This window comes from Pleurodeles waltl, chromosome 4_2 (genome assembly GCF_031143425.1).
Source record: "Pleurodeles waltl isolate 20211129_DDA chromosome 4_2, aPleWal1.hap1.20221129, whole genome shotgun sequence".
In the NCBI taxonomy this organism is placed as follows: Eukaryota; Metazoa; Chordata; class Amphibia; order Caudata; family Salamandridae; genus Pleurodeles; species Pleurodeles waltl.
Genome location: NC_090443.1, coordinates 441380013 through 441405934, shown reverse-complemented (window position 1 = coordinate 441405934; position 25922 = coordinate 441380013). Strand labels below are relative to the sequence as shown.

Genomic DNA, 25922 nt, shown 5'->3' with positions numbered 1-25922 from the left:
GGGGACAGAACATCTTCATAGGTCTTCGAAGAGCAAAGAGTTGAAGACAACAGTTGGATTCATGAAATTTGAAGATGGCAGATAAGAGAGAAGCCACCATTCCAATTAAAGTTAAAGATGATCTTGAGGATCACACATCAAAAAGACTTTAAAGAAAGTTTGCACAAACATGATCACCCTACAGCGTCAGGAATCACACTACTCTCAACATCAGCAAGTTCCACACTGGTTTACAATGCTGCTGCTTTCCTGAAACCACCACCACCACCTTTCGATACCGCCAAAAAACAAACTATTTGCGATAGATGGTCTGCCTGGATAGAGACATCTGAAGATTTCATGATAACAGGAAGATTATCAAATATCTCAAAACATCTTGCTGGCGATTACGTGAAAGAAGTTCTACAGAAAATGCAGAGAACTGACGAAGAAGCTATGTACCGTCTCATTAAAGATGCGTTGAATCTCATTCAATCCAGTTGCAAGCATTGATTATGAACAATATGTTTTCTGTCAAGAAAGTCAAAGAGTTGGTGAAACAATCAATGAATTTGTGAAAAAGTCTTCATGCACTAACACTGAAAGTTCAATAAATTCATTGAGACGACGAATGCTGAGAGAAACTAAGTCTGGAGCACGTGTTGATAGCTGCCAGAGCGGAGGAACATTCTGGGAGAAGCTGCTGACATGGAGGCCAGCGGTGCTCAGAGCGAGTTAGTCATGAGTGCAAAAAGTAATCTGAAGCAAAAGACGAACGACACAAGGTGATGCCTACACGTAGAAGTTGTGTTTTAGATGTGGATTTTCATTTCCAGTCAAAGTAAAGTATCCTGCCATTGCACAGATATGTAAAGGCTGTGGGAAAGAGAACCATTTTGTGACAGTGTGTAAAGCGAAGGAAAAAGTAAGTGCCTCACTGTGCGAAAGACAAAATGGTCGCCAGAACGTTCCAGAATCAACATTCGGCACACACCCACAAGGCAAAGCAGCAACATCAGTTGAGGCAAACAGATGCTAAACAAAGTCAATCATCATCTAAATCATCAACAGTTCTACCGCCTCAATAATAAGTGAGTGAAGAAAGTGATTGCGCCATGTTGAAGTTTACCTCAGAAAAATGTGCACAAGTCGGACTGGTAGCATGTGAAGAAAAATACGAGTCAAAGAAAAGTTGACATGCCAAAGCAGTAAAACCATACAAACACTGTTCATAGATTACATTGAAAATAAATGGGTGTTCGATTCTCTTCATTACTGACAGTGGTGCATCAAATATAATGCATGGCAAGCAATACAATGAACTGTCTCCAATACAGCAGCTTATGCTCTTGAAGACCAAAGTGTATACTTGAGCTGCATCGACACCCAGAAAAAGTCAAAGTTCATTTGTAGCGACAGTGAAACATAAGAAAACAAATGTACGAGCACCGATCCATGTGCTTCAAGGTACAGAGTCACGTGCCCGTTTGCTCAGTTTTAACAAGAGTTGCTAATAGAGGACTGATTTCTGTGAATTACAACATGAATGCTCATCCCAAAATAGTAAGTCCATTTTCTTCTTTGTTTCATGGTTTAGAAAGCTAGAGACTACAAAAGTAAAGTTGCATTATTAATGAGGATGTCCATCATGTCGCTCAGAGAGACAGACAACTGCATTTCGTTTACAAGAAGCTGTTGAAAAAGTACTTCAATTGTTACCTAAGAACGATATTATTGAGCGTTCCACTGGTCCAACACCATGGGTTTGTCCTATTGTAGTAGTGCCTACAAAGGACAGTGAAGGAGCTGTGTGGATATGCGTTGACATGAGTCTGGCAAACAAAGCAACTGAACCAGAATGACATCCAGAGCCACACATTGCTTACAAAGTAATTGAATGGTGCCAAGTTCTTTTGTCGACTTGATTTAAACTAAGGTTATCATCAGTCGGAGCTTGAAGAAAGCTTCAGGTGCATTATAAACTTTTCTACACATTGGTTTGTTTAGATACAAGAAACTTAGTTTTGGTCTGTCATCGGCTGCAGACATTTTCCAAGACATCATTCGAAGTATTATACAGCCTGTTCTGAATGCATTAAACTATAGCAATGACAAATTTGTTTTCAGAGCTACACAGAAGAAGCACAACAGAGATCTAACAAGTATGTCAATTACTCAGTGATGCAGGTTTGACTTTGAATACAGACAAGTGTGAGTTTAAAAAGACAAAACTGAAATTATTTGGCCATATCTTTTCTGATGGGAGTATGATGCCTGATCCTGCAAAAGTACAAGCTCTGTCAAATGCTGATCCACCAAAATATGTGTCAGTGGTAGGTTCATTCCTTGGCATGGCCAGTTACTGTTCAAGATACAGACAAAACATTGCCACTTTTAGTGCATCACTACAAGAGTTGACAAAAAAATGCCTCTTTTCAATGGTCACAAAAATGTGAGAAAATTTCAAGAGAAGAAAACATGCCACTGAAAAAGCTACTGAAATGGCATAATTCAATTCAAAGCTCCATACAGAGGTTGTGGTCGACACTAGACCAGTCGGGTTAGGCACTATCCTTGCACAGCCTAGTGGACGCCCATATGCTCAAAGGCATATTGTGGCCTATGCTAGAAGAAGTTTGTCCTAAACAGAACATGCTTACTCACAACCTGAGAAAGAATGTTTGTCTGTGGTATGGGTGTGTGAACATTTCCATGTATTCCTATATGTAAAGCTTTTTATGCTGGTAACCGAAGATCAAGCTTTGCTGACCATCTTTGACAATCTGAGAGCCAAGATGCCTCCTCACATTGAACAATGAGGACTCCGATTGCAAGAATAAGATATGATCGTGCATCTTCCAGGAAAGGATTAGAATCCTGATGACTACTTTGCGAGAGTGCCTATATAAGGTCAGGGTAATCAAGCCAAGACGGCTGAGGCCTAAATTAATTTAATTGTCGAGTACACCACCTGCTTGATTGCTAGCACAGATTGTAACTACTACAAGCCACAATAATGACCTGCTGAAGGTAAAAGACAATTACACATCAGTTGTGGGAAAAAAACACTTTCGACCTCTCAATAATGATGGTGAATATCAAAAATACAAAAATGTAAAAAATGAATTGTCCATAACTCAGAAAGGAGTTATACTGCAAGGGTCAAGTGTCCTGATTCTGGAGAATCTGCGACAGAAAGTGACTGAAGTCGCTCACAAAGGACATCATGGCATGGTTGCCACAAAGAGAGCTTTCCAAGACAGAGTTTGGTTTCCATAGTTAGATGAAACAGTTGAAAAGGAACTCAAGGCCTGCACACATGCAAGTGTCTGTCATCCAATGTTACTCAACACACTCGGACCATGTCAGAACTCCCTAGACACGCATAGGAGAGAATAGCCATTTATTTTTTTGGTCCACTTGATAATGGACATCATCTAATGGTGACTGTAAATGACTAATCGCGTTTTCCTTTAGTTGAAGATCTCTCATCCAAGACTCACGAACGAGTTACTGAAAAACTAAATGGCATACTGGCAAGATGGGGGTATCGAGCCATTGTGAAGTCTGATAATGGCCCACCCTTTTAACAGTAAAGGATTCAGAGAGCTCTTGGAGCACCTGAACATCAAACATCAAAAGACTACACCTTTATGGTCGCAGGCCTATGGGCTTGTTGAGAGTTTTATGAGCACACTAAGGAAAGCAGTACAGCATGCAACTCTTAAGAAGCTCGATTTGAAAACGGTATTGAATTCTACTCTGCAAGCTTATCGTTTGGCACCGCACTTGACCCCAAGTGAAAGTCCTGAAATATTGATGTTTGGGAGAACAAGGATGTCAAAGTTATATCAATGGACCACCAAAACAGACAAAAGTGAAAATATGATTCATACAAGGGCCCTGGTTAACAGGCAGAAAATGAAAGCTTATGCAGACAAGAGGCTACACGCAAAGGACATCTCGTTTAAAAACAGATTTGGCAAGATGTGCAAAAGATAATCTGATGCTCACTACAATGCTGAACCTTTCAAAGTGGTGTCTACATCTGGTGACTGCCCAGCACCATGGGAAGTCTGCTACCAGATGCTTTTCTCACTTTAGACCTGTGTTTCATTGGTCTTCAACTCCAAATTGTGAAAGAAAGACTGACGTAGAAAAAGCAGTGATTGTTATTGACTCCTTACCAACTATACCAATCCCTGGCACTGAACATGACAGTTTACAGTAACCAGATTGGGTTGCATGGTGCAAGTACCACGATGATTGATTGAAGAGATATAGTTGTACATGTGCACCTTAAGATGGGAAACACAATCTTTTTTTACCTCTCTTTTTCTTGGCCCCTGCTTGATGGGTATGGAGATATATATACCTCCATACCCATCAAGCAGGGGCCAAGAAAAAGAGAGGTAAAAAAAAGATTGTGTTTCCCATCTTAAGGACCTTTAGCTTTAGACACGACCACAGTCAAAACCGCTGGACGGAATTACACCAGATTTGGCAGAAAGCTGGCTTTCGGTACGCAGATCATGCTTTCGCTTATTTGGTGGAAATCTGCTCCGTAGTTTTGGACATATTAAAGGGAAAATACATTTGTATTATCTAGGGCCGTGGATCCTTTGCGATGATTCAAACCAGAGAGTGTTGGCAGCCATCTAGGGACTCTGTTTCAGCCCAGTTCCAGAAAAAACGCAGGAAATAAAAAAAAAATATATATATATATATATATATATATATATATATATATATATATATATATATATATATATATATATATATATATATATATATATATATATATATATTTTTTTTTTTTTTTTTATTTTTGGGAATTTGCAGGGGAAAAACAAAAAAAAACAACAAAAAAAATAAAAAATAAAATAAAAATAAAAAAGTGTGTGCTCCAGCACTTGTTTTCTTTTAAAGACCCCGGATATGCCAGGTCCCAGGGGCATTTAAAATTTAGAATGGGGGTGAGGGGGGCTCATGGCCCTCACAGCCCCGGGGACCACCGCATCCCTGGGTTTATTTTTGTTATACTGGGGGGAGGGGGGAGGTACCCGCTGTCTTAAAGTGGAGTTTTAATCGGTCTTCCCTGCACGCAGATAAGTGCAGGGGAGACAGATGAAAACTTTTCCCCAGCATGCAGGGAGCTGCTATGAAATGCAGCTACCTGCTTGCAGGAACAATGCCGCTCACGCAGGAGGTGACTGGGACTGCAGCCCCCCCCCCCCCCCCCTCTGTGTCACAGATAGCCCATAAAGGGCAAAAAATAACAAATGTTTTAAAAATCATCAGGGACCGCTGAGGAAGCCTTGAGCCCCCAAATCCAAACCACCCCCTCCTCCCACGGTCCCAGATAGCTAATAAAGGGCAAGAAAAAATTAAACATAAAAAATTAAAATGTGTAGGGTAATGGTGCAGGTCACAGACCTTCACACCGAGTGTTGCGGGTTCGACTTCAGGTGTATCTGTAGTCATTTCCCTCCTTTGATTTCTTCATCTGCAAATGTTTAAGGCTCATACTGGGTGGTGATCTTACTCTTTAATTAAAAAATGCATTTTTCTTTTTAATCTGTGCAGAAATATCTCATTCTAAGTATATCATCCATCAAAGCCTAAAAAACTATCTTTTTCTTTTAATCTTTCTCTCACTCAGACCCTTACACACCCACTGAGAGGCTCATGCGCCCACTCACAGCCCCAGTCAGACCCTAACCCACCCACTGACACCCTCATGCACCTGCTCACAGACTTGCGAAGACTGACGCACCCACTAAGACTCACATGTACTCTCACACCCAGACAAACTCTCAGTCACTCTCACCCCCGATACACTCTTACACCTATTCTCACACCAAGAGAGATAGGTTGCAGCCAACTCCTGACGCACATGGCTGGTTAGGTGGGGTTGACCGCAGGGACTGGCTGCAGGCCAAGCCTTGCAGGCAACCCTTGCTGCGCATGGGTGAAAGCTGTGCACGGTGCAGGCTTGGGTGCCTTTAGGGGGTTGCCAGCCTAGCATTGGGGTGTGTGGGGACCTATTTAACTAGGTCCAAAACCAAACTGAAGACACCTCCCATAGTCAGATCCCCCCAGCAAAGCTCTTCACAACCAGGAAAAGAATGGAGAAAAATTATCTGTTTTCAAGTGGTCCATATATAGACACCTGAGTAATAGTTTTGCCCTGAAGCCCCCATTTGAGGCCGATTTAAGACAGAGAACCTGCCCTTCCCCTAGGAAAAAGTTTCCTATAGAAACCCCCATCTTGATCAACTGCCACTTATTGGCCTTGTTAGTTGTGAAACTATCCCACTAAATGGGCTTCCCGTAGAAGGGCAACCTCTGTGTGTTTGGAGTTTAGTAATTTCAAGAGTGATATATACTACATTAGTGATTTTAAGTAGCTCTCAAGCACCCCCCACCAACAGGAACCATCTTTTAGGCGTAACTGCAGTATTTTCAAGGATAACAACCTCTTCCAGACTTTGATAGTGAATCCCACACCATTTTATGAACATGATAATCAGTGCTGAAAGTTGTACTCTAAGAGACGCTACCCTGGCGACAGAGACTCAACTTGGATAGCCACAAAGATCCAGAGTTCATTATTTTCTTTCAGTGATCTGTGCTTCCTGTCGCACACTTCTCTCACTGAAGCGTGGTCCGCTCCATTTCAGGAGCATCAATTTGTAAGTTCCTTCTCCGTGGTCTTTACCTGTAACTAGTTTCAGGAGCTTTGCTGCTTGCTCCTGTGTAGATATGATACCGGTTTGTTGTTGAACATGAGTCGGAAGAGAAGTCTCCATTTATATAGCATCTGTTCCTTCTCAAGATAAATACTTAGGCTTCCTTTTTTTGCAAAGGATGTCAAAGGGATATTGTGAAAGATACAGAAACAACATGAAAATATAGTTGCTTTCTTCTGCGTGCTGATATCTAGGATCCCCTTGAATTTAAAGAAGTACAGTCAAGAAAAGACATCAAGCAGCAGATTGCCCTTGAGAAAGCTCCTCCACATTTCGATTCTTCCTATGCTGTAATAGCCCCCAAAACATCTCCTTTACGCACCTCAAGAACAATGTTAATGCTTCAAATTCCTAAATTATTTCTTCGGGACTGGATTTCTCTGAACGTGAAGCACAGCTTTTTCTCAAACATAATTGATATTAGTTCACTGCGCTCATGTGGTTGCTCAGCAAAATATCAATTTGTTTAGCCTAGATTTCAACTTTCTGTAGAAGCAGTCAAGATCAGAGAGATACCATACAGAGTCCTGCAACATGCTTAAGATCTGTCATCTTGCCCCCAAGCATCCTCTGGTAGACAGAGATATCTGGTGTTTTTTTTTTCAAGACAGGGTCCCTTCAAAAAGAGTTTGCAGCCTGCTGCTGGTACATCTATCTTATCCTGTTTCCATGGAGCCAGTGTGTGTTTCTGAGGAACAAACTCCTCCTTTGGCATGCTCACAAATATGTTGTATGATCCGCAATGGGCAATTACTTGCTGTCCCAATTATGGGAAGACAAGGTTATTATATAAAAAAAAACTCAGCAAGTTACTCATTTGAAAAAAGGAACTCATGCCAATTTGGTCTAATCAAATTAGTTTTTGTGTGATGCCAATCTTTTATACTGGAATGAGTACAGTACATCACTTTTTGCTTTCTGGGTATTGGGTTGTAGGATTCTGGATTGATAATCTGGACACGTGTGCAGATAAGTATAAAATGTGGCATACAAAAAGGCACAACGGTAGAGGTAAAAAATAATATAAACATAAAAAATATCAATTCATAAGGAGGATATTTCTGCCTATTTATTATGATATTAAGTCCCAGTAAATAGGAAAAATCTAAGTTAAAAACAAAGGTGTAGACTGCTAATGAATAACACTAGAAAAAAAATTTGGCTGATACAATTGATGACTAGAATTTGAATGGTGGCATCGTTGATATAAAAAAATAGTGATTGCTGAAAACACAATAAACGTTAAGGGGGATTGTCCCAAGCAGCCCAGTAAAGTACTTTACACTAGCACACCCCTCTCAGGGGATTAAAATTTTGTCATCTTTTCCACATAATAATATAGACTTCAGCACTTTCAAATAAAAGGGGCATGCCGGTCAGAACACTAGTTTGTGTTACGTTTCTGTCAAAATATACAGTTCAAAGGGAAATTTTTGGCCTTTGTGTTTGTCTAAAACAAAATAAGGACAGCTTTCACTAGCCTTAAAACTTTTCTTCCTTCAACTTTTCTGCCCAGATCAGGGCATTGAAAGCCAAATTTGTGGGGGGGGAATACGGTTTAAATCCCCATCAGCAACCACGTCAAAGCTGGTTCCATCCAACCTCTGCACTCACCTGTTCTTGGAAGGCAGAAGCCTGTTCAGCAAAGCCAGCATCAGTAAAGTATTGCACCACATCCATGACCGACCAGCACACAGGGTCAGATGGCTTCTTATTTGCAGAACTGCAGAGAAGAAAACAGAGCCACAATTCAGAATCGGAGGAGGCACTACACCAAAAGATTCCTATGTTAATCCCTTCCTTGTCCAATCCATTACACTCTAATGTGACAGGGTTGACAAATTTGTAGAAAGGAAAAGCAAATTATGCAGCATAATATGGCACGACCTATAGCAGTACCGTTTTGTCATTTCAACAACTATCAATGCTGACTGGCAAAGTTTCACGTTGCTAGTATGAGTTTACTACTGGTAATTAGAAGGAGATACGGTGCATTAAAGTTTGCAAAGGATCTGCAGTTGCATGGAACTACACGAGGCACCTTTTGTTTAGTAACTTTAGATGCATTTAAGATAAAAATAAATGTTTGAGGAAATCCACAAATTACATACTAGGTGCAAGTTTATGTGGCAAATCTAGGGTTATGTGGAAAACACAGCAGCCGTAGATTTACATAATCCCAGTGTCCCTGTTCATACTCCTTTAAAAAAAAAAAAAAAAAATTGGGGGGGTAATACAATGTATTGATAATTACATATATAAATACTGTTTCAATCTGAGTTACGCAGAGGAGGAAGACATGGATACACTAAAAGAACTGACCGAGAAGCAGACCACAGCCACCAAGGATAAATGCCAGTGCTTAAAAAGAATAAAAATGCTAGATGAGAAGAACTTGTGTGTCAAAGAGTAGAGCAAAAGTGGTAGGGTCCTACTATAATAAGGACCTGTGAAGAGCAAATGTGATCAGAAACCAACACACAATAAGACTGACGCAAACAAGCCTATATGATGAAATTGGGACTTTGGGGGGCGGCATCCCAGATGTCCGCCCCCGGGAAATTTTGTGCAGGTGATATTGGCCAGGCAATGTAGGGGTTTAATTGGTTGGCTGAGGTCCAGGGGCGGAGTTTAGGTGGCAACTGGGTCGCCGTCCCTGTGGAGTGGCACCCATTTTGTGGCTGGTAGTCCTGGGTTAACAGCAAAGTTAGCGGCCTGTGAGGAAAAGTTTTCAAAGTATTTGATTTATTAAGGAGGGCTTGAATTCACATCGGTCATGGCGGACAAGAATAAAGCAGTGCGGGGGGAGGGGGCATTGTAGGTTCTTTTTGACACAGGCAGCGAAGATTTATTGCATCCCGAGGTTCTTGCACAGTCCTAGGTGGGGATAACTCAGCCTAAACATTTTGCAGGAAGTGGCGTAGCAGCTGTGGTGTTAGCTTGTTCACTGCTGCGTGCCAAAGTTAGGGTCAAACCTTAGCATTTGCAACAAACAGCGTGTTCAAAGCAGGGTAGTGAAATATTAGCAGGTGGGTCTGAAGGTGAACTACAGGAGGCCTATGTGGCTCCAAGTACCCAAGTACTGCAGAACCTTAGGTCAGTGTTTGCGAGCAGCGCAGAGCAAAAAAAAAAAAAAAAAAGCCTCCGGCTCACCTGTCTACTTATGTACGTATAATATCAAACACTCTTGGAACTCCAAAGCGGGAACCCAGAGCGGCATCAGCTCCAACTTCGCATAGTGCAGAGATGGGGCTGAATGAGCAGGGGGCAGCAGTGTGCTCACACGTTCTTCACATCGCAAGCACACTTAGAGGTAGGTGCAATGAAAGGGATGACAGACTGCACACGCGCAAGGATTGATCTGTTTTTAGTCCATATTACCCACACCAAACAGCACACAGGGGGGCACGATATTCTTGAGGAGATTCTAGAGCGGCCACAAAAATCTGATAAATCCACTTTTATAATGAATGAACGATCTTTAACGGACATGAAACAAAATGAGATACCGTGTACACAGAAACAAGGGATGACGGGACATAAGGAGGTAATGTTTCAAGCTACAAACGAAAGGTCAGCTGGACAGTCATTATTGAAATATAGCCTACTTTTCAGCAGCACGAAAGAGGAGGTAAGTGGATATGGATTTCAGATGATGAAGAAGCGGATCAGAAATCTGCGAGGCAGGGAGGGACCGGGTACACCCCACACTTTGGTGCGACCTGCTGGGCAATGAAGGGACAAGACCACACAAGTTCGAAAGCTGTGATGATTGGCAGCCAGAGAGGTTTGAAACGGCCTCCACAACCTGGCAAGAAGGGTGGGAGAGGTCAAAGGTGACCTTTCTGACACAGAGGAGTACAATCTCTTCAACAGAACAGAAAACCACTATGCATATTGATTAGAAAAATTATGATGGTGGGGTGGGTGATGGGGAGTGTCGTGGTATGAGTGGTGATAAGGCTGAGATTGGCAAGGAATGAGAGTTGGATTATGATGACTCTTAGATTTTCCAACAATGACGTTGAAAAAGAATTGGAGGAGGGAGAAATTCCGCATTGGCAATAGCAGATGACCATGGATATGAGAAAGTAAGGGGTGGGGCGGTATTCTGACCATGTTTCTGCTACTATAATATCACAGGATGAAGTTATTCCAGAGCAAGTATCCAATAAGAAGACAATGGTACAGTATCACAACAGAAAGGGACGCCTAGAGAGTAGCAAACAACCACAATGGTTAAGGACAGGTGAGTCACAATGGTGGAAAGGTTGGGGTTTAGAGCGCAAGCTGGAATAGGTGTTGGGCTTATGGGGGTGGACAAAGGGGTAAGTACTGAAGTGGTTACAGGAGGCAATCTGAGTGAGAAAAGCAAGGAAGTTCATAAGGAACAGTCTGTCCAACTGAATAAAGAAGGTAAGGAAGATACATTGCAAGAGAAGGATATGTTGGTGGTAGCACAAGGTCAGTCAAAAAGTTTGTTGAATCGCAGGATAAAGACACTTCTTTGGAATAGCGCATATTACCATAAATGTGTGTGTCCAGGCCTTTAAGAGCCCATTTATCTAACAAAACAAATGAAAAAATCTCGAAAGGTTAATCTGTGGATGTCTACAAACTGTTGCACAGAGAACTACAGGCAAAAGAAGGGTTTAGGGAGGAAGTCTGGGAATTAGCGAGGAGACCAAGGGTTCACACTAACATTGATACTTGGACATCAGCGATTTTCTATTTGTGGGTGTCTATTGTGAAACATATCCTGATAGGACGGTATCCTTGTTTAAAAACATGGATACTATAAGGGAAGCATTCGCAGAATTCGGAGGGCATGGTTGGCTTCATTACAATGAGTTAAGAGCGAGAATGGTCTTGACACCTGAGATGCCATGGGGAGAGGTTGATAACCAGTTGTGGGTTCAGTGGATGTACCCACAGTGGCCACCACCAACTATGCACACAGCGAGCGGTCTTGCTATGCCCTATTTGCCCTTTCAAGGTAAGCCCATTTGGGGGGGTGGGAAGCAGCAATGGAACAAAGGATTCGGCACAACACAACAGGGGCATGCTGGACTTTTAACAGGGGATTTTGCAAGGCCTTATCTTGGGGTTTTGAATTTGGTTTTAGGTTGGGTTATGAAGGACCCAGGAGCAAGTGTTTTGCTCAAAACGTGCTATCAGCACAGCATCAGGCAGTTGAAGCAAAATTAAAGAGGTTGCAGAAGGTAGGATTGCTGGCCCATTTAATACTTGGCCTTTGCCGGATCTAGGAGTTGTTCCAAAGAAAGCGCCTGGTGAATTTCTGCTAATTCATCATTTGGCTTGGCCTGAAGGCAATTCTGTCAATGATTTCATTGTAAAAGAGGGCACTGCAGTTCAGTTTGCTCTCTTCAGGCATAGCACTAGCACTAATTTTCAGAACTGGAGTAGGAGTGCAGTTAGCGAAGTGTGATGTTAAATCTGCTTTTAGGTTATTTCTGGTTAACCCAGTAGATTTTACATTGAATATTTCCTTTCAGGAGCAGTTTTATGTTGACAAAGTTTTACCGATGGGCTGTGCAGTTTCACGCAGGCTATTTGAACTGTTTAGTTCTTTTCTACAATGGTGCCTCATATTTCAATGTGGTCATGAAGGAGTCACTCACTACCTGAATGACACTCTGTAGGTAAAGCAGGTACACAAGAGTGTGAGGTTGCATTGCAGAAGTTTGAGATAGTTGCTGAAGAATTTGGTGTTCCTTTGGCACCAGAGAAGACAGAAGGTCCAAGCTCTCAATTAGTATTTTTGGGCATACAGTTGGATACAGTCAAATGGAAGCTAAACTACCCCCTGCTAAAGCTCAAGAGTTGGTTGACTTATTGAGGCTAGCTTTGGCTGCAAAAAAGATGCAACTCAAACAGCTACAGCAATAGTTAGGGCATCTAAATTTGCTTGTGTTGTAAGGGCAGGTAGAGCTTTTTGTCGCAGATTAGGTTTTGCAATGGAAGGTGCATCTTAAAGATTAGTTAATTTGTCTACAAAACTTCAAAGCAATGTCTCTGTGGTTCTTCGGTAATGAATTCTGATGCAGCTGGTGCTTCAGGTTTTGGCCTCTTGAGACAGTAAGTGGTATGCTGAACAGTGGCCTAGCCATAGAAAAAAATGAAGGACGGAGCATAGCCTTTTTAGAATTTTTCCACTGTCAGTGGCTTTATCAGTTTGAGGAAAACATTTAGCTAATCTGTCCTTATCCACATTGACAACAACCCAGTGGTAGACCTGGTTAATGGACAGAAAGTCACGGGTAGAAGGCTTCTTAAAGGTTCATGCTAAGTTGCCTCTTGTTTAACATTGAACTTAAAGCCAGGCATGTACCAGGTCATGAGAATGACATTGTGGACGCATTACCTCGTTCGCAGTGGCAGAGATTCAGTGGTTTAGCACCCGGAGCAGATCTGGGGAAAAGAGTCGTTCCCCAAGAAGTTTGGGACCTGGCAGAATGAGAATCTTTGACCTCGTTGAAAAATCTATCAATGCGAGCACAAGACTCAGTTACAATAAAGCTTGGGAGGAATTAATAGGAACTGGAGTGTGTTTTAGGCCTAATACCCTTGAAGGTCTACAAAGGAAGTCATTGCTTTTCTATTGCCTAATATTGAAAATAAAAATTCTGCAACTACTATAGCTTGAAACTGTCTGGTATTGCCTTCTATAGCAAGATGTTTTAGGGTTACGAACCAAATGCAGGTGAGTTGGAAGAGGAAATTCTAGTAGGTTAGTCTAGAGAGCGTCAACAAAAGAAGCTACTAAGGGAACCAATTATAATAGTTAAGTTAAAGAACTTGGTTTCAATTTTACATGTAGTATGTTTATCGTATTTGGAAGTTATTCTCACTTTGCATGATTTGGATGTTCTTTGAATCATTTATTTCAGAACTATTGGGGGGGGTGGGGGGGAGGTGATGGGCTTGCAGTTCAACATGTCAGGCTCGAAAGTAAGTCTATTAAGATCTTTCTGGCTCGTTCCAAGACAGACCAAGCAAGTAAGGGAGCTACTGTCCTGCTTAGCAAGATCAGGGGAGATGTGTTATCAACATTATCTCAGCTTGTGATTAAAAGGAACTGTCCTGATATTTTAGTCTTACACTTGCGGGAAACCGATATAGTAAGAGAGTCAGGACTGGAAATCATAAAGGGTATGAAAAAAGATTTAAACACCATTAGCAGATCATGGTGCGGTACGAGAGTCAAATGAACAGCTTTTGTTCCTAGATGAGTATGGAGGGGTGCATTAGGGTATGCAGCAGTTGATAATTTTTTATGGGGAATGAGCTGTACCTGTTAGAGCTCAAAGACAAGCTGGCTCAATTACTAAAGATACAAGGATGACTATAAGGCTGTTTAAGCAACAGCCTAGATTAACCTGTCACGTGGATTCAAAGTGGATTATTGTGATCAGTTACTGATGAGAGGCTGTTAAGGCGGCAGCCCATAATAAAAAAAATCCTTTGCTTACACCCCCTACACGACTAATTGAAGGCTCAATATCTAACTTTCTTTTCACTATTCACTGAAGGAAGGACTGTTTTAACGATAGCCCTATGGTAACATTTCTTTTAACAAGTTTAGGTCAAAAAGGGGGACAAGAAAAACACCTTGGAAAGGGTTTTTGATTGGGGGCAGTAAATGAATCAAGTGCAAGACAGGACGGAAGGGTTGGGGCCATGGCTGGGTAAGTGCGATTCACAGAATGCAGGGACAGATGGTTGGGGGGGGGTGGGCTTCTGGAAGGCAGCATAGGAAGGAAGGTGATCAGTAGGAATGAATAGTTGAATGATTTGGGGGCACTGTTGGTTATTGTGGGGTGGGAAATGCCTTATGGGTGGGGATGTCAGGTTGTTACATTGTATTAGTGAGGCCAGGTTAGTTATAACAATGTTTTGTTACGTTAATGAGTCTGCATACCTGTCCAATAAAGCGGCCTTTTGCTCTCTTACTTGCCTGGTTATTGTGCCATCCTGCCCAAAGGTAAACCTTTCAGTGAGGATAACACAAGCAATTTACGTTTTTAAATCAATACTTTTTCAGTAAGCAATAATGTTACTAAAACGATACATACATTTTCTTGTAATTGGTTCTATCCATAGTCAGGACCATTGGTGTCACCGGAGACACACGGATAGGTAAATGAGGCTCCACTCCTTCAATTCCAAGAGAAGCTAAAAAAACAAAAAAGTAAAACATAACTCATCAACCCTTTTCCACAATTAAGATTTAGATTAATCACAAAATGCTATCTTTATTCAACTAAGAAAGTGTGAAAACACCACAGCCAAATCTTGGTGACCAGCAATGGGACTGTCAATTAACATTCCCCTCACAAAACTGACTTTGCGTTAACAGGACCGTGGTCCCAAATGCACTCCTTTTGTTGCATGCTACTAAATGCCTGTCTCAACCTGCCTTCTCTGGAGGAACAAAAATGAGATAAATCAGCTACTGCATGTGCAGGTATCACATATTGACTAGTTTCTCCTGCTTGCAGTACCTGTACTGGAATCCCAGGTGAAAGAGAGAAAGCCAGTTCCCTGTGAGATGAACTGCCCATCACAGTAATTATCAGGGCAGCTCTTGCAGGCATTTTGTCAGTGTGTGTGAGTTGGCAAACAGAAACCTAACTTTCACAAGACGACGTATTTAATGGAAAACTGGAAATCAAATAAACTCCAAAGACTAGAGTATCTGAGTAGGGATACCGGTAGTATGCTATCTATGTTTTAGTTGTCCATCTGTATTTATTTAGATTGTGTTAACGAAGTTAAGCTAAGACTAGCATGTTTCAGTATTTATTCAACCGACAAACGTACACTCTTACTTCACCGCCTGACAGATCTCAATGCTATGACCACCACCAGATGATAAAGCATTACCTAGATGAAAATATGCACACTGTGCATACCTACAGCTGTACAGGTCTCATTAGGAATCTTTTTTAACTTCCCCATCAGTAAATTGGGGCAGCAACTGGCCTGTCAGTCATGACTGACAGCATTTAAAAGCGCTCCAAAATGCAACGAATGTCTGCTTTTAACCATATTTAAAAAAAAGATACACAGGAAAATTTATGGTATTCTACTTGTATTTATCCGTACAAAAACCCATGTACAAATGGAAATGTGAGATCATTAATTATAGGGCCTTAAAGGCCCTATAGAAGTGGGCGAATTAATTATAGGGGCTTAATTAAAGTCATGCCATTGCTTTAGTGAGATTACATGAAAAACCGTATTGCTACTCCAATCTTATGTTTTCTACCATAGAAAAAGAGTAAAAAAATAAATATGAACAAAACCTTTTACAGCGGCACATCTTCTCACAAAGCAGCCAACAGGCACAGAAACCCTAGCTTGCATTGCAGTGGCATTTCAATACTTTTTTTTTTCCAATGCTGAAGATCTAAACGCATTGGCTCAAACCTTTTCAGATTACAGTTTTCTTACAAACTGTATTTTGGTGCAATATTTCACTTCTTTTAATCTATATTCTGCAGTGATTTTTCAAGGCAGTAATTCATTATATGACCCTTGCTCAAGTTCTTCTTTAATATTCATTGACCCCTCTACCCTGTCCCTATCTATTCATTAGTGGTTTGTAGCCACATTGAGAAGCCATCTGTAGAAACCTCTGCTTGAAGGGGACTGTATTTAGAAGCAGCTGTCCCATGCTCAACACACCCAGTGACCCAATGCTCTGAATTTTCACAGGGGTGGTAATTCAGATCATTCATCTGCCAAAGATTCCTCTGGTGCTAACTCGAGTCAGTCAATCTACAATCTTTCATAAACTGAAATCTGTCACTTCATGACGAGTGAACACTGGTAACACAATATCTACACTCGGCTCTCACACTAAACTTTATATGCCACACTGCAAATGGTCTTGCCCTATTTTGCACCTCTAGAGCTTGTCCGGATCCAAGACTGAAGAGGCTAGTTTTGCCACTTATCCAATTCCAACGGTTACTAGTCTCACATCACCTGTTGTTTAGCAGTGAGGGGCACACTCCAAATTTTACCTTCACAATCACTTTACCTTCACAATCTCTTGGTTCACCAGCGTCATCTTCAAGCTTAACTGTTTCCACAGGTACAGCCTTGACAGCGCATTCTCCCAAGGGACAAACGCTTGTGTTGCATCCTTCTTCACGTTTCACTCTTGGGCAGATTGTGTCAAACACGCTTGAGTTCTTATCCAAAGCACCAACGTTGGTGGTACACCCATTAGTGTTCTTGACTATAGATAAAAGAGTGGCGACACACTCTTGCTCGCAGTTATTGTGAGGGCAGGTGTGCGTTTTGCACATGCACTCATTTTTATCGCTGCTGCAGGTATTATCTGACGATTCTGAAAGATGCTGACCAGCAGCATAGCTGCTGAGAGATTTCTCGACATGGGACCCTTGCTCAGTATCTGTGGCTACAGGACCATTTGTGCTGCTCCATTCCATTTTATTGTCCTGCTCACACGGATCCTTGCCTGTGGGGAGCTCTGTGTCCTGATCGAGTTCTGGTTCGGCAGAATCAAAAGGTGTTTTCGTGCTGTCATCCTCCACACAGTTTTCAGTCTCATTTTCAGCATCTGGAACTTCAGAGCCCTCTGAAAGCATTGATACGTCCTCTTCCTCCTTTGTTTGCTCCTCTTCCACTTTCTGTATAAACAAAATAGTATTATAGCAAGTGAGTAGCATAGTTTATCTGTAAACATTTGTCTAGGGAGAGGTAAATCATCCCTTACAGACAAAACTAATTAAAAGGACTGCACAAGCAATATTACTCTTGATTCAAAACAAACCCAGAGCCAGGGGATATTACATAACTACATTGACAGGAACTGCACTCCCATTGGCATCCCCACAGAGGCACTCTTTCTAATGAATCATCTTCCAGGTTGCCACTCTAGAAGAATACCGAGTACTTGGCCAACAAACTCCAACTCAAATCGCTGCCTAAGCACACAGAGCCAAGGCACAGCTCAGCTTGGGATGCAACAACATTACAAGGACATGCAAAAATGAATCCTCAAAGCATGCACTCGGTTCTGGAACACTACCCCTGGTCATCACAGATACCTCCAGGCTATTCGTTTTTGTCAAGCTGACCCCTGGATTGATCTGTACAATGCCTCTTTAAACCTAATATCAGCATCCACTACCTTCCCCAGTGCAAAGGAAACATAAATGTATATACTAATCTAGCCCAGGTGTCTCAGTTTCCTTTGATTATATCTAATGTTCGATGGTGCAATATTTGGTGCTCTGTTGGGCTTCATTCAAGACTCATAAAGACACATAAAACAATTGGGGCCAATTTAGTGTGGTGCTTCAAATACCTGAAAGTAGTCATCTGCAGAATTCAATTAACAAATACCAACAATCTAAATGGGGTGGCCTATGCTCAACAAATTTTCCTGAACCCAGCCAAGAGATAGACTGATGCACATCATGAGAATCAAGAATAGCCTTATACCCCAAATCTACAAATGTGACACGTGCAGTGGAATAAAGCCAACGTAACTACCCCAAGACTAATCCTCCCCGCACTGCTGCCAATAACATTAAGAGGCAAAGCCCCCAAGGTGGGTATTATCTAACAGAATGAGCCCAGTAGGCAGTTTCAAGTCTTTTGAAAACATGCTTGAAGACTGGGTGAGCTTTAATGTCGGTGTGGCCTTCAGACAGGCAAAATATTTAGTATGCCTGCTTTTGGCGGATAACTCTCTCACATCTCACCCATTTGTTTCCAAAAGAGAGGCATTACATTCCCTTTTAGATGTTGTGGCATCATATGTTTGTGGCGGTGTAGGACAACTGGATGTCAGCAAACGTGTTACCTTCTTTTTGAAGCACTAGTCTCTAAGCAACAGAAAAAAGTACACAGAAGGAGGCCCTCTGTTTGATTTATAATTTGTCATCTTGAAACAAATTCTGGGCCACAAATATTTCCCTCGTTTATAAACGAGCAAGCTGAGTAAACTCAATGTCTGCATATTTTTTCCACAAAAAAAACACTCTTTTAGACTGTATCATGAATTTCAATTTACCTTGAATTCAATCTGCTCAGCAGCGTTAACCAAAAAACAGGAAGGAGAGGTCAGAAGAACAACTTAAAAAGTCTGACACGACCTCACAAAAACACCTGCCACTGGAGCAGAAGCAGTTTTAAGTGACTCCTTTTCATTGGCATTGAAGACTCCTCTGCCATGGAGAGTATGGACTGAGGCAAAATACCCTCTGTGACACCGCCGGTACGGTTGGATCTTTAACAATGACTGCTGATGGTGTTTCATTCAAGGCTAGGGATTCATGACAGTCTTAAAATCGAGCACAACCCCAATGCTTAAGAACATGCTTGCCAACAACTAGAAAAAAAGTAACAAAGGCTTTTTTTTCTGAATGGTTATGTTCAATTACAGAAAAAAGTTGTTCTTTCAGACGTAGCAGTGATACTTCCATTTTCTGTTAAGTAGCTGGGTGTATAACATCTTGGATATTACCAACACCATGCTTCTGTGAATAACTTTTATCCTACAGGCATGCCACAATCACTTTATAGTTTAAGCGCCAAGGTCTTAGTACTTCTAGGATGTGGAAAAGCTGGTTTTATAAACATTGTGGTTGAATATTTGACCACTGTAAAAAGGATGCCATAAAGTGGGTTGTTACTTGCAGAAAAATCTGTGTTTTTGTGCCGTTCCCCTTATTTTTCCTCTGCTGGGTACAGTGACTGTGCATTGAGAATCACGTTTTCAGTGCATGGGTTTCCTTTAAAATGTGAAGAGAAACTGTAAGATCTGTAGGAGTGTGTATAAAAACAATGTATTTAGTTTCTCGTTGTATTGCTTTAACTGAAATTGTTATTTCACTAAGGCTGAGATGTACTGACTGCTTTCCTAATACTGCTGATCCCCAATATGCTTTCTATGAAGTAGCCTTCTATATTGATTCTGCACCAAGGGGTAGTAAGGCTGTCTCTGAGAAAAATGTTCACCCTGAGCAAGAGCTAGTTTTGCACTGTGGTGGAAGAATTTGCCCCACCAAGCCATTATTATTAATAACAATTGACAAAACGTAAGTGTGTGAAAAAAGTGCCTTCCAAACCAGATTTGCAGCCTTACAGCAAGAACTCTCACTGGGCGTTCTCCCATCACTGTTCTACCCTGGACAATTATTAGCTCTTCTTGACGATTAACTCACTCAGAAGTTACACTGTCACTCCAAAATTGGACAAAGAATGTAAATATGGAGACAAACGTTTGCTAAACAATTATGTTCTCCCATTGTTCTTTCAATGTCTTATTTTCTTACCAGTAAAACAGGACTGTGACAGTAGGGAGTCATCTTTCTGGCTGCAGAAACAAAGTCCACCAAGGAGCTCCCTTAGCCTAGAGATGACGTGTAGGTGGTCGACTCACAGTCTATCCAGGGGATTAACTATGCCTAGAGCTACATGGCTCTCATAGGCTTCTGATCACAAGTGCTACTTACCCATGTACAGGAAAGAGGAGCCGGTAATCACTGGCACAAATAAGAATGTCCTAGACACAGAGCATCATCTGCTTTTAAGTGTCCCAACATTCCGGTACCGGTACAAACATAAGTAAAAATGTGCTCTTGGGAGTAGAAGAACGTTGGCAACCTCATGTGAACCAGAATATGGCCACATGGTCTCTCAGCAAGCTGGTCAAGTCAAAGCCTTACACAGACTTAGAGACTTTTGTTGAATTCAATGATTTTAAAACATTCAACGCTTTCCCCACCAAATTAGCAGCAAACAAGTGTGATAACTATAGTTTTCTGCACAACTCACGTACACAGGTGTAACCGGATTTATCTCATTCAAGAGGGGTTTTATCCAACAGTCAGTACTTTTCTATTTTTAATTAAATGTCTCCAGGATCAGGATCAACCTTCGGAGACAAAGTCCTAGAGAGGTGTGTTCCTCTGGACGAGCATAGAGCTTTCAGGATACGGCAGGAACACCTCAGCAAAACAAGCACAAACTTTTCATCATGACAAGAAAGGACAACGGTTTTTAATTTGGTGCTTCTAAAATTCGCCCAAGCAATAAATGGGGCACAAACCTTGATACTGAAGCAGGAGGAAAGAAAAAACAAACAAAACTGGCTACAGCGCTTGGTGGGTCATGTCAAGTATAGCAGTGCAGTTCATAAACTGAGAGAGAAAAAAAAACATAGGAGCTTGCACATCCAGTCAGACTTCTCTAGAAGCTGAATGAGATGTCTACGAGAGAAACCCTGCATTAACTTTTTTGTAACCAAGACCATCAACCACACATGATGAATTGACCATATCACGCTCCAAAACCACCCACCTTGCTCCGGGTGGCTCTACCACCCTGGGATGAACTCCCAGGAGACTCCTGAGGCCGTCCAGCATTCCTATCAGGACGGCTTCGGCTCCGCTGTGGGCGCACCCGCTCTTCTTCTTGCTGCCAACGCCCACGGGCGCGAGTGAGGCGCTCTACTCGTGGGGCAGGTGCACTGCAGAGTGGGCGTCTGCTTCCACTACGGGTGGTGGGCGCAAGTGGCACCTCGGTGATGGATGCTGCTCCAAGGCTCCTCCTGCTTCGTTCCCCACCAGGCTCTGGGCTTTCTGTACGCAACTTTTTGACTGGTGGTTCTTCTTCCTCCGGTCCCAATGTACCGCGCTTAAACCGTCGAAGGCTTTTCACCTGCCCACCAATGACCCCCAAGCTCTTATCATCTGGAGACGCAGGGGATCCATGCTTAAGCAACCCTGGACTCCCCTCCTTGTGTACCTTCGACTCTCCATGACAACGAGGTGTATTTTCACCAAGCATACTATCCTGGCTCTCAAAACTTTCCTCTGCATGCTCCACCGCAGGGCTCAATCTAGGACTATCTTTCGCTATTAAGTCCTGGCACTCCTCTACGAGACCATTTTCATTTCTACCACCTGGTTCAATGCTCTTCAAACCTTTAATCACATCTCTGTCACTATCCTTTCCCATCTCTTTAGGTGCCCCTTTCTCCAGCTCATTGCGGCTTCCCCTCCCAACAAATCCTGCCACCCCCTTCTCCATATGTTTGGCGCTTCCCTTGCTTTGAAACTCAGAGATGAGGTTCCCCATCTGCCTGTGGCTCGCCTCCCACAGACCCACTTCCTTGGAAATCCCATCCCCCTGCACTCCACAACTCAGGTTCTTGGGGCTCCCCTCCCCCAACATTCCAAGTGCTCCCTGCAACCCAAGACTCCGATTGTCCAGTATTCCATGTATCCCCTCTCGTAGTACATGCTTGTCCTGCACTCCAAGCTCCCCCAACATGCCAGCTTTCTCCTGGATCACACACCTGTCCTCTCCAAACATCCCAAGTCTGTCCTGAACCCCAAACGCCACTTCCACCAGGTCCCCAAACCTCCCTTCCTTGGTGTTCACTTCCACCGGCCCCCATCGAGACCCATCCTTGCTCCCCAACATTACTTCTTTGGTACTCCGTCCCTCCACCACTGTAACCTTCCCATCTTTGGGGATTGTTGCCTCTAACACTCCAAGCTTCCAATTCCTGAGCCCCAAGTCTCCCTGCATTCCAAGACTGCCACTGTTGGGGCTCCTGCGCCCCTGAACCCCAAGATGGCCATCCCGAGGGCCCACTTCCCTCGCCACCCCAGACACTGTGTCCTTGGAGGTCACTCCCACTTGCACCCCAAGCGTCCCATCCTTGGGACTCAATTCCCGCTGCATCCCAGAAACTACTTCCTTTGGACTCCGCCCTCCCAGCACCCCAAACTTCCCATCCTTGATGCTCCCTAGTCTCCCATCCTTGGGGCACCACCCCCCCTGTATCCCAGATGCCACTTCCCTGGGGCTCAATTCTGCTTGCATCCAAAGTTTCTCTTCGATGGGGCTCCGTCCCCCCAACTTCCCATTTTTGGTTTCCGAACACCCCTGCTCCCCAAACCTCAAATCCTTGGGACTCTCTGGCTCCTGCACCCCAGAAGTCGGTCCCTTTGGGATCCCTTCCCCCGGCTTCCCATCCTTTGGGCTCCCGGACCCCTGGCCCCAAAGCACATCCTTTGGGACCCCAAACCCCTGCGCCCCAAACAGGGCGCCCTTTGGGCTTCCCATCCCCAACATTCCACAGGTGCCATCCTTGGGGCTCCCGTGCACCCAGGACAATCCGTCCTTGGGCGGCCCGTCCCCCAACCCTCCAAAAGTCCCTTCCTTTGGGCCTCCTCCTAGCACCCCACGGCTGTCATCAATCGGGTTCCAATTCCCTAATCCTCCAAACTTGACCTCCTTCGGACTCCCACCGTCGAGCACCCCAAAGTTACCATGTTTGTAACTTTCTTCTTCTGGCACCTTTATTTTCGTGTCCTTGGGGCTCCCCACTTCCTCTTGCCCCTGTCTGGCGTTTCCTCCTCCCTCCTCCTGCTCCTGCGTGGGGCTCCCCAGTCCCTGCACCTCTTGCTTTGGAGTGCTCCCTCCCCCTCCCACCCCATCCGGCGCTCCCGCCTTGCCCCCTCCTCGGGCACGGCGCGGTGGCTGCAGGCGGGCCGCGTTGCGGTATGAGATGCTGCCCTTGTAGCTAACCCGCAGCACGGCCCGTCGCTGTACCATGCGCTCCAGCTCCTGCCGGGTGCGCTCGGGCTCTGGCCCGTGCCGGCGCCGCACCATCCGACAGATGCGCTCCAGGTCCGGCCGTGCTTTCCGTGAACGAAGTGAGTCGATGGTCTCTAGGATCCACTCCTCGTAGCGCGGCCGCGAGCCGCTGGGGGAACCGGGGGAGGCCGGGGGGAGCGGAGCGGGGCCGGCCATGGCGGTACTCGGTCGGACCGTACAGAGTGCAGACACAACCGGACGGGCGGGCGAGCCGCTGCCTCTAGCGCTGCACGCGCCGCCTGCCCGCGCGCACCCTCCACGCGCCCATCCCTGGGCACCAGCAGTCGAGAGGACAGACTGTGACGGGCGGCGCGAGCGCTTAAGGTGGAGCCGAGAGACGCGCCGCGCGACAGAGGCGCTTAAGGTGGACTGTAGGTTTCTGCTCATGTGCGTGCGTCGAAGCTGGATAGGAGCGCGCGATGGAAACTAGGGGCGGGTCCCCCACCGTGCACGCTGATTCACTGCATCCCTAAGGAGTAGGTAAAGGCCTTCAAGAGTGTATTCTCTACAATACTCCAGTCTGCTTGTATACAACCCAGTCTTAGTGGCGGGTCGGAGAAGGTGCCTAAACGCGTGTCCACAATGCAATCCAGTGTAACGCAGAAGCTTCTTCCGGTCCCAGCTGAGAGTGGATGCCCGGATGCCCCTAGGCCTGTGATAGCACTTTTTTTCCTAATACGTCAATTTTAAAGTGCTTGTGATGCGCTCGATCGGTACTAATCTTCAAATGGATCTGGTCAGCTAAATTTCAATGAAAATTGTAAAGCACATTAGGCTATACAATGAAAAGGAGACAGATATTAAAATTAAATCATTAAGGTTTATTAAAGATTTAAAGATTTACAGAAGACAAAATAAATGGTTAGAAGTCAATTCAGTTATTTAAATCAAATAATAGCATGAATTTGAGAATCCAATGCAAAAAATGAACATGCATGGTTCAGCTCTAAAGAAATAAATCCGAGGTCAGATCAACATGGTGCTGCTTTCTAATAGTCAAATGAGAATGATTCAGTACAATTGTTCAAGAGTCACAAGCCAATCAGGTTAAAGAAATTATATTTTCAGAAGTCACATTATTTAGCACTCTTGTACACATTCACATAATGCAGTGCATATCCTTGGTGGCCTTCAGACACCTGTTAATAGAAATGTCTCTACTTAATATACTGGGAAAAGCTCTTATCAAAAATCACACCATGGTCCCAATAGGTGAGGCAGTCGAAAATTGACTGTTAGGGGAGCAGTGTACTACAGAACTCCAAAGGAAAAAAACATCATTTTGTACTTGAGAAAGTGATGTTACATTTCATAAACATGTTTTGCAAATTTTCTTGTTCATGATTAGTCTGTGCGCAGGGTAAGACAGAAACACAAATAATTACATGCTGAAAGATGGCTGCAGATACCATTAACCATTTTTAAAACAAGGTCTACATTAGCTAATGTTAGCATGACCACAATTCTTCCAACATAATCTTGTTTAAACTACATGTTAAAGCAGTTGTGCATATGATTGTAACCCCTTCATCAAGTCCCCATATGATGATTTTTTATATCAACACAATCCATACTTCATTAATTACACCCCTTAGACTTCAGTTTTCTTTGATTTCCACTTCTGGCTTCTTCCAGCTCCTTCAGTCTATCATACACAGTGCTTAATTTGAGCTGGTGGCAGCCACCAGCACGTATGGTTGAGAGCCGTCACTTATTTTTCCTAATCATACATTTCCTGAGGCCAAAACACACAAACATGAAAGAAAGAGGGAGAGAAAGACAGAAATCCTATCACCAAGGGCGACAGGAGGAACCTGCAAGAGTGAGATAAAGGGCCAAGGAGTGTCTTCAACTGCTTAAAGAGGCCCATGATGGACTCAGCGCGACAATTAAACGGACCAGCCATGGGCTTCTGAGCAGTGCTTTGGTCCCAACCAGCCTTCCCATGCAAATACCCCCACAAATGGACCTTTTTTAGAGTGAGGCCGGGGGAGGGGGTAGGTTGCAGAACAGAGACCAGAGGGTTTCGTGGAAGGACATAGAACAAGGAGAGAAAACACAAAATTCAAAGGAAACCCAACCTAGGACAAGCCGACCATAACTGATAAAACCATTAATCAAAGTAAAAAGTTCCTTACTGAGATCCAGAAAAGATTCCTTAATAAAGGGCTAGGTTTCGTCCCGACTCCAAAATGGGATCTCTTTTGCTTGATACTTGAAATAGCTGATTTTTTTCCGCAGGATCAGACTACAAGCCTTTCTCTACAGGGGAAGAAATAGGTCTCAATAAAAAGTCTTCATTTACTCCGGCTATCCAAGAATTACCACCAGAGGTGGCTATATTTGAGCAGGCTGTTGACCTGGGTTTAAGATCTATTACACAGAACATGAGAGGAGATTTCAGAACTTCAGCAAGACAGAAAAAGAGGCACTGCAAGATCTAAAACAAGATAAGACATTGATTATAAAAGGATCATATAAGGGGGGAGGAACAGTGATCCTACCCAAAGAAAT

The 25922-nt window shown here is 43.4% G+C and overlaps 1 protein-coding gene across 1 annotated transcript in view; it reads right to left on the bottom strand.

Moving 5' to 3' along the window:
* Positions 1–23891, bottom strand: part of LOC138292876 (uncharacterized) — a 35880-nt gene extending 11989 nt beyond the window's left edge. The window contains exons 1-4 of the mRNA XM_069231723.1: positions 21099–23891; positions 16801–17416; positions 14828–14927; positions 8346–8454 (exon numbers count right to left, since the gene is read on the bottom strand). Of these exons, the coding sequence (XP_069087824.1) occupies positions 8346–8454; positions 14828–14927; positions 16801–17416; positions 21099–23795 (3522 nt within the window). The 5' untranslated portion in view covers positions 23796–23891. The remainder of the gene's footprint in view (positions 1–8345; positions 8455–14827; positions 14928–16800; positions 17417–21098) is intronic.
* Between the last annotated feature and the right edge of the window lie 2031 nt (positions 23892–25922).